This window comes from Mytilus californianus, unplaced genomic scaffold (genome assembly GCF_021869535.1).
Source record: "Mytilus californianus isolate M0D057914Y unplaced genomic scaffold, xbMytCali1.0.p SCAF_16, whole genome shotgun sequence".
In the NCBI taxonomy this organism is placed as follows: Eukaryota; Metazoa; Mollusca; class Bivalvia; order Mytilida; family Mytilidae; genus Mytilus; species Mytilus californianus.
In genome coordinates this window covers 1,711,623-1,728,012 of record NW_026262648.1, presented here as the reverse complement: position 1 = coordinate 1,728,012, position 16,390 = coordinate 1,711,623, and the positions used below count along the sequence as shown (strand labels likewise).

The 16,390-nt window shown below is 30.8% G+C and overlaps 1 protein-coding gene across 1 annotated transcript in view; it reads left to right on the top strand.

Moving 5' to 3' along the window:
• LOC127726059 (lysophospholipid acyltransferase 6-like) overlaps positions 1 to 10,189 on the top strand; it is a 43,771-nt gene extending 33,582 nt beyond the window's left edge. The window contains exon 12 of the mRNA XM_052233399.1: positions 418 to 10,189. Coding sequence (XP_052089359.1) covers positions 418 to 517 — 100 coding nt within the window. The 3' untranslated portion in view covers positions 518 to 10,189. The remainder of the gene's footprint in view (positions 1 to 417) is intronic.
• The last annotated feature ends 6,201 nt before the right edge of the window (positions 10,190 to 16,390 follow it).

Here is a 16,390-nt window from a genome sequence, read left to right as displayed (position 1 = left end):
TTAGTAAAATCATGTAGATAAAAATTGTTTATTTCTATAAAATTTAACATACAAAATGATTATATTTTTATTTTGCATTGGATAAGGGGAAAGCAGATCAATAAGCCTCTATTATCAAAACTTTGTATGCATAAGGCTAAATTAATCTCAAGTTTCTAAGGCTAGTTTCAACTTTCGTTGAAGATGTTAGTAAATCTTTCATTTTACGCTATATATTATGCTTAAAACATTTTAGAACTGGCAAATACTAAAGTCCATATTTGTTGACTTTTGCAGATTAAATAATTTTGGTCAAAGCAAGATTTTACATGGAAGTGGCAAAGGATAGAACCATTTGTAATGAATGTATATTTTTAGCTTACTGCATCAATTTTTATACTTTAGAATGTGTTCTGAATTATTTATATTTTTATTTAGGTCACAATACTTCATTGTCCATGTAGTAAGTGCAGCACCGGTTGTATATTATACATATATAAACCCACCAAAGAAGGACAAAGTAGAAAAATCCCAATAACAGAAAGATGTCTGAAATTAATGTGAATGTATTATGCTACAAATTTTAACCATGCTGAACAATGTATAGAGTTGATAGTGTTGATTAAAAATCTGCTGTTATTTTAAGTGCAAGTTTACATTAAATCTATTGATTCATTGTTTTGAAATAGCAAAAGTGTGTGCATGTCTTCTATAAGATTTGTAAAGGTTGTCATGAAATTAACCATTTTTAAAGGGTTTAAACTAAAGTTAAATCTGCTATTTTATAAGTGCATGTTTACATTAAATAGTAGTTGGTTCACTGTTTCAACCTACCAAATTGTGAGCATATCTTCTTTAAGATTTGTAAAGGTTGTTATGAAAGTTAAAAGTGTGATATATACATGTACTAATATAAATTGTGTTGTTTTCTACAAACAATATGTTAAGAGTATTGATTTAAAACTGGAACACAAAGAACATTGACTAGAAAGTTTTAAGTTTTTAAAATCCAAGGAAAAAGTATGTGCACTAAATATTTATACCAAATGAAATATGATTTTGATTGTAAACTTGTAATTCTTTGTTTTACCAGTCTACACTGTGATATATTTTAAGTGTGTGATATATTTCTTTGCCTGTGAATGTTGATACGGAATGTATTTTATGTATGTTAATAGAAATACACAACAAAATTATAACCAATTACTAAATAGTACTTAAAAAAAAATCAGGTGTGTCATCTTTCATTATTTTATCATGTTTATATAGATATCAAGTAAGTATGGAAAAATAATTCAATTTTTTTAATAATACAATATCTAATATAATATTTAAGTCAGGTGAGTTCTCTCTATTTAAGCAATTACAGGTCACTTTTCGGTATTTCTGCACTTTTTGACAAGACAAGTATGTAATTAGAAAACAGCCTAGTCTAGAAAAATTTTTAGACATCACAAAACTTATCTTGGATTTGTTATCAGTAATTGTTATTAATCGATCTAAGCAAATCATGTACAATTTTAATAGTATGCCCCTGGTGCTAGGAGGAGGGGGTATTAAGGTTTACAGTTGTATGTCTGTTTTTACATCCCAAATTGATTTCCTTTACTTGACTTCCTTTACCAAATGTTATGAAATTTATACACAATGTTGAAAACCACCAAGATCTATTTTGAATTTGGGTGCCGTCTCTTTCACGGTTCTTAAGTTATGTCCCTTTATAAATGAAAAAAAATGATTGAATTTGCGGTATATTTACAAGTGGGGCATCTGTGTCCCATGGACACATTCTTTGTTTATTTATTCTGTGCTCAACTTTTTTTATGAAGATCAAGAGGCCTTTCAAACATACAAATGATAATGCAAAAAAAATTCAATGTCTTTTTTTAATTGATACATCATGAAAGAAATATATTGCTTAGGGCAGTATGTTAACCTATAGGGGCTTAAATCCACATCATTTGGTTTTCGGTAGATAGTTGTCTCATTATCTCCTTATTTTATATTGCTTTAATTACTGAAAATTATACAAGTATACAAACTGTGTCAGTTATCATAATACACTACCAACAGTTTAGATAAAAAATTTTACCCATATTTCTTTAAAATTTATATTTCTGATATTGTAATATCTTTTATGTGCAATCAGTATTTTATCTTGATATTATAGCATGTTTTAGCATTTGAAAGCTACATCATTATTCCAGAATATAGGTGTAGTCTTCTTGAGTTTTAGCTAGTGAAAAACAAGTTTTAAACAATTATGAGATTCACAGATATTTGGAATTTTATTTTTTGTTATTTATGCCAAAATCTGGAATTTATATCTTTTGCCAGACTTTGTCAGGAGATCACATAAAAGGATTTAACTGATCAATATAACCCAATATTTTCCTAATAGCATTATAAATATTCAAGTGCAATAAAAAAGGTAATGAACTTTCATAAATAGAAAATGAAATATTAAACATGTCTGGTAAGCAAAGACTTTTTAGAGTAACAAGTAAAAAGATAGTTACAGAAAATATCCAGTACTCATAATTAACAAAATTTAGCAATGTAAAACATTTGAAGAAACCCATCTGGACCTTTGCAATAAAAGAATGAGAGAATGGTTAATGTTTTATTCTTATCTTAGATGTTTATAAAAATGGTAGAGATCTAAGGTGCTCCAGAAAGGTAATATGTTTCTAAAGTTTAAGCAAAAATTGGATTCTCTCATCTAAACCACTTTGTGCTCTCAGTTATGTCTTGTTCTATATTGTCTGCACTTGTTAATGTAACTGTATTTTGATATTACCTCAACATGTTCACTTTGTATCATTATATAATTCTTGTATGATTTGCATATTAGGGAATACGTTTATATGATTAGTCGAGAGGGTTTCCGGTAGTAGCTCTTGAAGATATATATATTTCGATAGACGACATTGACGGAACTACTATTTGTAACCAATGTAAATGAGATGGCGGCAATAAATAACACAAACCAGCTCGACGTTAAAATTTATTTTTTTCACTTCAAATAGCAAATTTTATTGAGTTCATGGTTTTGTTTTAACCAAAGAATATATTCATGTACCAGGCGAATTCAATGAAACAAATATACAATTTACATGTGATAGAGTTTCCTTATCTCCAATTTTAAAGAATTATAAGGATTAAACACATTTTTGAAGGAATTTATTGGTGTATAAACTGGACCAAGTCACTCACAAACATATCATAAAAATCCTTCAGAATTTTGTTTGTGAGTGAATTGGTCCAGTTTTTACACCAATATATTCCTTTAAAAAGGCGTTAATCCTATAATAATGTTTTTGTCCTGCTGGTATATCATTGCTTCTAAAGTTAGTACAATGGTTCTTCAGAATGAAGCATATATATATTAAAAATTTTTGAAATAAATTCAGTAAAGACACATTCCAGTTACAGCGCTTTCTGCCATATTTGGCTCAGACAGAAATTGATTGAATAAATGTTGTCTGTAACAACAATTATTCTAAGTGACTTTAACATCATAGAAATGTCCAGAAGTGTAATATTAAGGAATATACCTAACGAAACAAATTACTTTTCTGTTAAGTTTCAGATAAAGTAATTTGATAAAATGATTTCTTTGGCTCTCTGTATAATTGAATTGTCCTTCCAAATTTTTGTTTTTGTATTTTCACACGGTTAATCAGTCTCTCGGTTTCTCTGACTTAGAATTCATTATAGATTAGACATATTGCACAGTAAATGAGATTCAGCAATTTGCAATTCATGCTTGAATTCAGTTTAAGAATTTTCCCTGATATTTGGCAAATATTGTCACCTTCCTCAATATTATCACACGTTTGGCTCCAGAGTTTGTGGCCTGTTATGAATTTTTCAAGTTGTAGTTATGCCTGTAAATTGAATAACAACATGGCCTGGTAAGTGCTCAAATTGAATTTGATTTTGAATTGGAATAAAAAATTATTTATGAATAATAATTCAGGTGAATTTGAAAATACTGGTCTTCAATTTTGTTAGAGGTATTCCGGTTAAACTAGTTTGAAAGTTTGTGACAGCAGGAGATTTGGAAAGCAGTTCTTATACATACACACACACATAGTTTTATGTACAATACATTTCTGATAAACTTTATATGCCCCCGCCATAGCAGTGGGGGCATTAAGTGTTACCCTTGTCCGTCTGTACGTCCGTTCGTACGTCCAAAAAATTGGTTTCCGTTTTCTAACTTGAGTTTACCTCAACCAATATTATGAAACTTATACACAATGCTTATTACCACAAAACACAGATCAAGTTTGAATTTTGGTAGTGTCACTTTAACCGTTCTAGAGTGATGCCCCTTTATAAATGGAAAAATTGCAAAATTTTTAGTTTCCGTTCTCTAACTTAAGTTTGCCTCAACCAAATGTTACAAAACTTATACACAATGCTTATAACCACAAAATTTTGGTGGCGTCACTTTAACAGTTCTAGAGTTATGTCTCTTTATAAATGGAAAAATTGCAAAAAAAATTATTGTCTTCTCAATATCAAGTAATTTTTAAAATTGGAGTTATCTTCCTTTGTCCATGATTATAGTCTTATCAACTACAATCAATGCTTTATACAATGCAATGTTTAATTTTGACTTCCACTGATAAAACACAGATCAAGTTGAATTTGGGTAGTGTCACTTTAACCATTATTGAGTTATGCCCCTTTATAAATAGAAAGATTGCAAAATTTTTAGTTTCTATTCTGTAACTTAAGTTTGCCCAAACCAAACATTATGAAACCTATACACAATATTTATTACCACAAAACTAAGATCAAGTACAATTTTTTTGTTTCCTTTTTCTAACTTTAGTTTGCCTAAACCAAATGTTATGAAACTTATACACAATGCTTATTACTACATAATGCAGATTAAGTACGGTATGAAATTTGGTGGCGACACTTTTACCATTCTTGAGTTATGTCCATTTATAAACATAAAAATTGCTGAATTTTTCGTTTCCGTTCTCTAACTTAAGTTTGTCTCAACCAAATGTTATAAAACTTATACACAACCGTTCTAGAGTTATGCGTGTTTACAAATAGAAAAATTGCTGAATTTTTAGTTTCTGTTCTCTACTTAAGTTAGCCTCAACCAAATGTTATGAGACTTTCACACAATGCTTATTACCACAAAACTCAGATCAAGTTCAAATTTGGGTAGCGTCACTTTTACCGTTCTTCAGTTATGTCCCTTTATAATTATATGATATGCAAGCGGGGGCATCATCTGTGTCCACATGTGGACACTATCCACATTTATTTTTTTAAACCTGTGGTTTTGGTTAATATGTTCAACAGGCAAAAAAAAGTTGTGAAAATAATAGGACAATTATGTGTTTAGATTATATTTATTTTCATTTTTTTTTTAAGTTTACCTGGTATTGTATTTGTAAACATGAACTAGATTGACAAGTTATAATAATCCCTTCAAGATTGACTCCACCGAAGAAAAAAAAATCCCATTTGAAAATAAACAGATATCTGTATGTGATAAAATGATTTTTTTGTTTTGCTGTTCCAGGTGGGAAAGTCTTATTTAATTGGTTAATTAAATATCGTGTATCTTGTACATACATTTTATTTTTCAATATTGTCAAAAGTAAAAAAATGTAACTCTTGTTTGTTATAATTTCAGCTTTTGATGAAAAATATAATCATATTATTTTGCTATTCTTTGAATATTTTCATTTGTTAGAATATAAAACGAGAATATGCATTTTTTTGTGTGAAAATGTTTTTTTTTATTTTTGGTTTTAAGATTTTGCTCAAGTGTTTTTCATTCCTCTTTGTTTGTGCTGTTCTTGATTGTTACACTTTAATGCAATATAGATCTATTGTTAAGAACAAGTATTTCAACCCTTACTGGACTGGTTTAATTGAACTTAAATTCAATATAGATCTATTGTTAAGAACAAATATTTCAACCCTTACTGGACTGGTTTAATTGAACTTAAATTCAATATAGATCTATTGTTAAGAACAAATATTTCAACCCTTACTGGACTGGTTTAATTGAACTTAAATGCAATATAGATCTTTTGTTAAGAACAAATATTTCAACCCTTACTGGACTGGTTTAATTGCACACATACCAAAGAGCTCAGTTATGCAGTGTTTTTGTGAGGGATTTGAGTGGAGGCACTTTGAAAAAACCACAACCACCCACAGTATAAAATTTTGGAAGTCTAAAGGGCTTCTAGCCAAATAAATTGGTTTTTTTTTTCTATGTATGAACAAAATATAATCCATGATATGCATATTGTTTCTTTGATACTGAAATAAGATAGCTTTAGTATCATCTCTCAAATAAGTCATTTTTGAAGTTTTTGGAATTTTCATCAAATGCAAATGACGCACTAAATATATTTGCGATTATAAACAGAATGTTATTTGACATTTAAAGGATATTATTTGATAAATTTAATGATTATCGTAATTTTTTATGTCAATGGGACAGATTATTATTATTAATATTTTTTTATTGAAAAAAATGTAGAAAATTTACAATTCATTCATAATTTGGAAATTATATTTCATGGAATCCATATAAAGGGAAAATTATATCAGCTTTTGTGTGATAATTAGCATACTTTGTAAAAAAAAAACGATGTGATATTTTGGCCTTGAGCATCATTGTAAAGGCATTTATTGTCAATGGATCTGGTGCAGTAAAATTGGAACTGTTAAATTTATTAGTAAGTGTGCAGAGATTATATATTTTTGTGATGTATGCATGGGTTCTTCTGTGAATCAGAGGGCATTTTATGTGAAAGTATAAATGATTTAATATATTATCAATAATAATTAGACATTAAGAACCCAAACAAACATGAAATAACTGCATTTTCTCTCAGCAAGTTTTCAACACAATAACAGACCACTTTTGACTGTATATACTGATCAAAGATACATGGCCTTGTGGTCATTAAACTTTTGAGTACGATTGTTGTACTCAGACTCAGAAACCAACCAATGAAAACACTGGATTGAGTGTTTCAAGCACAAATTTTGTATTCGGAGTACTGAGTAAATTTTTATGACCGAGAGCCCAGGCTTATAATTTGGAATGTAGAATCACTGCTCATATAAAAATAGTGTTTTTTTTATACGATTTAAATGCCAAAACCTGCAACTTTTATTGATGAATGATAACACCTCTTTGTAAATATATTTCAGTGTATTGTTTTTACATATTTTTTTTATGAACAATATTATCATATAATGTGGAGATTATAAACATCTTTTTTTGTGGTATAGAACAGCATTAAGGGAGAATGTAGAGATAATTATACAACGTTGTAATTTCCAAGTACTGTAAACCAACTTATTTTTGAAACTTTCATGAATAGAAAAATAATGGTAATGTAAACTGTAAAGACTACTATATAAAATTGGGTCCTTCCCTTACATTAATACATCAAGTCATTAAGAACCCCCCCCCCTCCAAAAAAAAAAGCTGCAATTAATGTTGTCCAAAAAGGTTTTAACACAAAATAAAGTATTCAGGAAAATAAGTTGGTTTTACAGTGTTGATTATTAAAATGTATAGTTACATAAATCTTTTGATCAGAAATCATTAATCTTTTCTTAAATTTAGTTCAAATTAGCTGACAGGCAAACAAATAATTCAAAACAAGGATAATATTTTGTAATAAAGAGAAATTACAAAAAATACTGTGTATCTTGTTGTTTCATCCAAAATGCATCAATCTCCCCAACAACATAATTTGAATATAAGGATTCAAAAAGAAATATATGATATCATCTAAATACATCAATCTGTCCAACAACATATTTAAATTTGAAGAATCAAATAGTAATATTACGTATTCTTTACTGTTAGCAGTCATCCACAAATACACCAAACTTTCCTTAACTGTCTCCTGTCAGGTAATTGTTCTGTTGCTGTGAAGAATTCTTTAAGTATAGGTTTTGTGCCATGATTACAGTTGTGACAAAAAAATGCAAAAATCTCTCAAACCTTACAAGCTTCAGATTTATACTCTTTAACATTTAAAGTACAGATGTTAACAATTGTACTTGGTCTTCAATAATGATCACTGGATTTTTATACGACCGCAAAATTCTTATATTGATATGATGTTGGCTTCGTCGGCGTCGTCTGAAGACACATTGGTTTTTGCACTTTAACTTTAGTTAAAGTGAATGGATCTCTATGAAATTTTACCATAAGGTTCAATACCACAAAAGGAAGGTTTGGGATTGATTTTGGGGGTTATGGTACCAACAGTTAAGGAATTAGGGGCAAAAAATAAGCATTTTTGTAACTTCCAGACATAACTTGTGTGTTAGTGTATGGATCTCTCTGAAATTGTACTGCAAGGTACCATACAACAAAGGAAAGGCTGGGATTGATTTTGGGGGTAATTGCCTCAAAATTTTAGGAATTAGGGGCCAAAAAGGGGCCTAAAAACAAACATTTTTCTAGTTTCCAGACAATAACTTGTTTTCAAGTGTATGGATCTCTCTGAAATTGTACTGCAAGGTACCATACCACAAAGGGAAGGCTGGGATTGAGTTTGGGATTGATGAATCATAAGGGGGTTCAAAAAATTTGGGGGAGGGATTTTTTTTTTTCTTTAAAATTTTCCATTTTAAATTGGTTATTTCTGATTTATACATAAAAGCAAGTAACAATGATATGGTTTGAATAGGTAAATTAAAAAAAATTAAGTTCTTAGACCACATTCATTCTGTGTCAGAAACCTATGCTGTGTCAAATATTTAATTACAATCCAAATTCAGTGCTGTATCAAGCTTGAATGTTGTGTCCATACTTGCCCCAACTGTTCAGGGTTCGACCTCTGCGGTCGTATCAAGCTTTGCCCAGGGAGCATTTTATTCCTTTTGTTTTCTTGTACGTTTTCAGTAAAGATCACTGGTTTTGTCCTTTTTTCCCATTCTTGTATGCTTCAATTCAATATAATCACAGACAAAAAAATACAAAATAGAAAAGTTTTAGATATTTGGGGAAAGTGTACTTTTAAAATTTATTTTTTTTATCACTGTCTGTGATTGAAGGAACTATGCATTACAAAATGTACATAATTAGCAGTGTTGAATTATTTTCACTGCATATTTTTTTACAAAATGCAATTGTTGAAAAATACCATACCATTACAGTTAATGATAACATTATGTTAATTGATAAGATGGATCAGATTATGGTACCATACCATTACAGATGGGCATAGGACATTTGAGTGAAAATAAAAAATGCACATAGGGTCATTTGAGCGCCGACATCATAGGAAATTTTAGCACCTGAATATTAGCATTACCTAGATTTTCAAATAGGACGTTTGAGCGAAATTTCCTGTGATACTTTTATATGAATTAAGATAAATTTTAAAAAGTATAAGAAAAAAGAGTAAGTTTATAAAATAAGAAATATATTTTATTTGATTTTACACCCCTACTTACCAATCGATTCTATAATTCATTGGCTCTGCAAATTTTTTTGTGTGCTACATTTCTTATATTTATAAGGTGAAATATCCCTTGGCACTTAAGATCCTAATACTAATACATGTACATGTTAAAATGGATATAATTTTGACCGAGACTAACAAAGGAAAAAAGATATCAATTTCATGCCCGAACTGACTTGTAAATAATGCCATTGTCAAGTTTTAAGTTTTATGACAGTGCTTTGTTTTTTTACAATTAAAAGATTTTTTAAACTTTGAACGTTATAAACTTCACATTTTATTAACTATATCCTATTAGAAATTCTACTTTCACCTCCCTGTGGTGAGCAGGGGTAAGAGAATATATCTGGCGAAAGGAAGAGGTACTCCTTCATTATTTTTTTTGCTCAAATGTCCTAAACTTTGGCGCTCAAACATTCTTTTTTCAGCGCTCAAATGTCCTGCCATTTCGCTCAAATATCCATTGCCATTACAGATAATGATAACATTATGTTAATTGAGAAGATGGGTCAGATTATGGTACCATATATAGCTAAAGTGTGTTTGTTTGTTGGCATGTGTTTGTAAAGTTTGCTTTAAATTAAACCATTTTGTATGTAACTTACTGTTCTATGTGAACAGTGTGTCAAAAAATTCCTATTTTGCTCTTCATGTTGAATAACTTTTTTTATGAGTTGAATCTATTTATTTATTTTAGCTGTATAATAAAGTATTCACAAATATTATGTTGTGTGTTGAAATTTAGCCTGATTGTATTTGAATATCAAATACATTTTATTGGTCACAGTAATCATGAAGATTTGTGACTATAGAATAAACAAAAAATTAAATCAAGAAATGATAAATATATTACAAGTCCTTTCCTCACATGGTTCATGACTGCTTAAATAAAAGCCAAAGTCATTTTACTTTTCTTGTAGTGAAAAGTTGAGATTATCATATTGTTGATATATGAATTACAAGTCTTTAGCAGCACTTATGACTGCTTAATATTTAATTCAAACGCATTAACTTTTCTTCTAGTGTAAGGCACGAAGATTGTTTAATCTTTTTAACAAATCAATTGTCATGTAGAGAAAAGAAGATAACTGCAGCAACACTTTCATACAGAAAAAAAACAGGTCAACTTCGTTCAGCCAACTGAGGAGACAAAAACAATTGAAGCTTATAAGAAACTTATTGATGTTATTATCTGGAAATTAAACTACCAGTATTACTATTTGACGCTTTCCAAGGGCATACATATGAAACAGCTGTGACAGTGATAATCAAATTTGAACTGCATTTCGTTTATCATAATTAGGGAGCAACCATTTGACTTCAAGGGTGGTGGGGGGTTATGGTTTTTTGTCTTGAGTCAGAAAAATATTTTCGCAAACATTTTTACTTTAGTTTTTCAGCACTATCAATCATATTATTTTCAAAATTTAACACTATAAGGTATGGGGAAAATCTGGATTCAGAATATTTTTTTTCATCAAATTGGGGATCAGAATATTTTTTAGTAAACCATAACCTCCCCTTGAAGTTAAATGGTCGTTCCCTTATATAGTAGTGAAGTTAAAAATACCTAGCTCATAATGAACTGAAATATCTTTTACGCTTTCGAGAGAATGCAAGAGGTATAATATTTTGAAAAACAATCAAACTTGTATTTTATGATACATATGTTGCACTTCTGCTCAATATCTAGGTACCTGGGCAAAATGTGTTTGTCATGCGACCGAGAGAGGTCCGACCTCGACCCCATGCGTTACCTTGTGATTTGTGTTACAACTAGTGATGTCCCATGTTCAATGTTTTAAATTTCAACACTCATTCACATTTTATACCGTCTTGATTAGAATCCAAAATAATGATTGGTCCAACGTGAATTTTGGTAAACGGATCTGGAGCAAACATGAATATTTGTGAACAACTTAAGAAAATCAAAGTACTGAAGTACTGAACATCGGATGACCACAAGTTCTTGAGGATGGTCAAAAGCACTTGTCTCAGAAAAAAACAACATATCTCTTTACCTGAAACTGAGGTTAATGTACAGAGATATATTTTTTTCTGAGACAAGTTCGTGCGTGGATGATGAATAAATGACAGGATATTCAACTTCACCGTAATAACTATTATATTGTAGTGATACAAATCAGTATACATGGTGGACACTTTTCTGTAAAAATTCGATTTTTCTAAGATTGGATACGAGTAGGCATTCATATTTTCCCGCAAAAACAATTACAGAGTTACCGGTCCTCGCAAAAAGTTCTCTGAGATATTCTTCCGCATGCTTTAACACAATTTTTCGGTACGTCTGCATTGATATTATCAATGATTTTTTACTTATATATATATATCTAACTACAAAACATTTTCATATTATTAATTTATGTTGTAAACAAAAATATTTTTATCAGTATTTATTGAAGAGATGTATTTATATCAAACGATAAGGAATGTTATTTTGCATTCGTTTATGTGCGCATATTTATCATGTTTATAGATCGGTTACAAACCCAAAACTAATTTACATAATGGAAATCTAGGCGATAGCAATACATCTGAATGACCCCAAGGTCATCGCGATGTAAAAATGATCAGGAGGATTTTGAAAATAAATAACTCAGCCTTGATAATCACAAAAATAAATGGTTTGTTCTGTGGTAGTTTGAAAATAAATTACCTGACTTGCAATGTATTGAAAATAAATAACTCAGCAGGTCTAATCGAAAGTATGAGATGGCACCAGATTCTTCATAAATTCATCTTTTTTCCAAAAAAAAATCGGGAAACACTTCCCATATCTTTTAATAATAAAAGTATAAATATTATTTAGATATACTTGAAATGTCAGAAAATTGGTTTCATTTAACTTGAGGTTAATTGTCTCAGGAACACTTACCTCACTTTTATTAAATCAGGGCCGTAACTACATTGAGACAAATGCCTCATGTAGGAAATTTCAAAACCAAACGCTTGTCTCCATATCAAATTGTGTTCACCGTGAGTGCCTTGCAAGAAGCAAGTTCTGTTCTCCCTCAGACGTAGCCCCTGATTTTTCGGGATCAATGTTTCTTATTTATTTGTCTTTTGTTCATTGATTGCCCTTCTGTATTCTGTTAGTGTTGCATTCATTTTGTAATTTAGTAATTTTATTATTAACTTGATCATGAGTTTAAAAAAACATAGCAGCCACAGACTTAACTATGTGAATTACATTTTTGCTTTATCATGCATATTTGTCTTTTGATGTTGTTCCTAGAAACTTAAGTCTTACACTGAATCTATAACGTGATTTTGCTTTGAGACCAAAATATTGTCATAAAACTATTAAAACAGAACTTGCATTTTCGGTTCAAGAAAGGGTCTGGGGAACACCCAGAAGGCATGATTTTGCATCATGATTTCTATAGCTTCTTGGGCCTTCAGCGGTTCAAAAACCCTTCAAAAAAAATTTTTGCCTCGCTCCGCTCGGCGAAACATGTTTGCCAATACTTTTAAAAGAGCCTTAGTTACAACCGAACTTTAATACTGTGTATTTATGCAATACATGTATATGCATTGGGGGATATAGAAGATTCATTTCTGCAGAGGATAATAATTAATTCTGATTAAATGGTACATAATGACTTGACTATACATGAATTATTTATAACAAACAAATAATTTAAAAATTGTATGTTTTCGAATATTATAAATATAGTTGTGAAAATAAATAATCAGTCCCTTGCTTTAATGAAAATGAAAAATCTTGCTGCAATAGTGCAGAAAATAGATAATCTGTCCTCTTAGTTTACAAAAATAAATAACCGATCCAAAACAAATCCTCCTGCCCCCCACCCCCCCCCCCCCCCCAGAATATCAAATGGTCGTCCCCTTACACGAGTCTGTGAGATTGCATTTAAAAAGATCTCCTCTCTAACTACTACATGTACTACATTTTTGCCTTAAGCATACGCGTTTAAAATATCAATTATTGTGCCAGCAGAAAAATAAAGTGGCACTTTCGATTCTATTTCCTTATTGAGTTTTTGAGTCTAGACTTAAAAATACTATCATAAGTGGATGATTCTCTGATATAAGAGGGTAGTCTGCACTATGGAACAACAAAAGTAGTTGGCAGCAATGAAATTAGAATTGTTGTCTTGGTTGGCAGTCCGTGGCAATATGTCTATCAACATTCACATTTTATAATGATAGTTTCTGTTTTAAACTCCTAACAGAAAAAGCCCCGAACTACATCCTTTTTCTTTGTAAATCACATTACATAAAAAAAAGCTTAATAAACAAATAAAGTATTGAAAATGCATTAAAATCAACATTTACTGCCTCGACACTTAAAAAGGAGGTGCTACTGAACAATCAGTTTCCTCTGTTCAATGTTTCCTTTGAAATTTCAACCAAAGATAGTCAGAGTACATAAGTGCCCTTACAACTAACGTGTTATTGCTGGATCTATCAAGTGCTCCACGAAACTTCTTTCACAACTATTCACATCAATTTAATTAGCAGTCAAAGTCGGGCTTTTGAGTTACTGTGATACTACCTACTCTAGGGGAGGTATGAATCAAATACTTCAAAAAATCCGAAGATCTATTAGAGCACATGTATACAATTTAAGTCACTTTCCATTATCAAAATGCTTAATTAGTTTGATAGCACCATATTTGTTACGTTTAGAAGATATGTTTTTATTTCTTCATCAAACAATATAGGTTGACACTCTCCGACACTAACAAATTCAAAGTTTGGTGGCGATGTTGAACGCATTTATCCCATCGAACTTGAAATAAAGGATACCACAGACACATTTAAGTCTGTCTGGTTTCTTAACTTACGTCTAGAAATTGACAATGAGGGTTGCTTAAGAACAAACATACACGACATCAGTGTTAGGCATTTCTATGTAGCCACATTCCAGCATATATACTGGTATATATATATACGATGTCTGACTTGCCAACAAATACTGAATACTCAAACATTTACTTGCCACTCCACTGGGTCTGTGTACACTATATTTTGCAATGTAACTTGCAAAACACAGAATGTTGTATACCTTCTTTTCAGTGTCTATGTGGCATGCAGTATATTGGCGAGCCAGAACAGCCATTCAACAAACGCATGAATGGTCATCGAAGTGACTACACCTGCAAGCCCGACCTCCCCGTAAGTCGTCATTTGAGATCACCTGGACACGCCCAAGCTGATCTCAAAAACCTTACAATCACAATCATAGACCACAACGAGGGTTGGTCAAGGGCCGAAAGACTTGCTCGGGAAAGGTTTTGGATAAGAAAGCTAAGGAAAGTTTCCCCAGAGGGCATAAATGAAAAAACATAGAATGAGTCACTCATTTTCCTGACATCATTTGTTTCCAGTTACTCCGGCTTTCTTACTTGACCCTTACAGTTTTAAGGATTCTTTTGGAATTTTTCTAGTTTAAACACCAGGGTTCTTTTCATTTGGTAGGGATGTACAAGTACGCATCCACGTCCAATTTTTTAACCTTATCCCAAATTTACTATTATTTTTTCTTTTCATTATAAAACTGCTATTTATTTGGGATGGTAAATACGCAGCATCTGTTTACCAGCTTATATCGATCAGTGCTGTTTTTTGGGGAATGTATTTACACGCAGTTGTTGTTACATCTTAATTGACGTCATTTTGGAATTTTAGAGTTGTGCCAGTTCATATCTCTAATTACTATTTTCATTTTAGGCATGTCTTTGAGTCGTTTTTTGGAAAAAATTTATTAGCGTCTCTACATATGATGTTCGGGTGAAACTGTTTCACTTTTTTTTTATTGTATAGAATTCAAGATTGCTATAGTTTAATAATCAGAATAGATTGATCTGATTCATTTTACATCGTGTTCATACTGATGAAGGATATCTGTTATCCGAAATATTTATAGTTACATTTGTCCGTTTATTGTCATTTTTTGGTGATGTTGTACCGGATCATATAAACCTGAAGGCAAATATAATACAAGCCCAAACGAAAAAATATAAACAAGTCTAAATTGAAAACAACATTCAAACCTATGATTGCGTTGGATAAAAACCGCAAACGTGCGCATGCAAAACAAATTTCTTTGCAGAGGGGTCTAAATACAGCACAAACAACATTTTCCAAAAGACCAAAAAAGTGAAAAAACATATATATATATAGTTAAGATCCATTTATTACACCTTAATTTTGTGATCGCCAATGGCAGTCAGCAGGATTTAAGAACATTTGTTGTTCGACCTGTTAGTCAAATGCGTTTTGTTAAAATATACTTTTTCACTTTTTTGGTCTTTTGGAAAATGTTGTCTGTGCTGTATTTAGACCCCTCTAACAAGAAATTTGTTTTGCATGCACACGTATAGAAATTGCGGTTTTTATCCAACGCAATCATAGGTTTGAACGTTGTTTTCAATTTAGACTTCTATATATATATATATATTGAGTAAACATCTCCTAGTTGATACTATATTCCAGAGCTTGTGTCGTTTTCTTTTGTTTTTGCCATGACGTTTTATTTTCAACGTAGGAGTTTGAATGTCCATTTGGTATCTTTAGCCTCTCTTTTAAACAATATTTATTTTAATAGATTATCACATAACAATACATACAGATAATTTATAAATTCTAGTGGGTTTAGTAACTTGCAATAGAACGCGGAGCATCACACTGGATATTCTCAAGTTTATCAATCAAGTTCTGTTTTAAAGAGCCCTAAGCTTTTCGTGATAATGATGCTCGGATGATTGGTATAAATTATAAATGCTAAAAGGTTTCCATTTTTTGCTGTAAAGTATCATAGGGTCTTCAATTTGTTTTTGGTTTATCATACTTGATTCATGCACGATTTTACTCTTTCAGGCAAAGTTGACTTTTGATGGCTATTATTTTTAGGTTTATTTTTTTGTCATATAGCT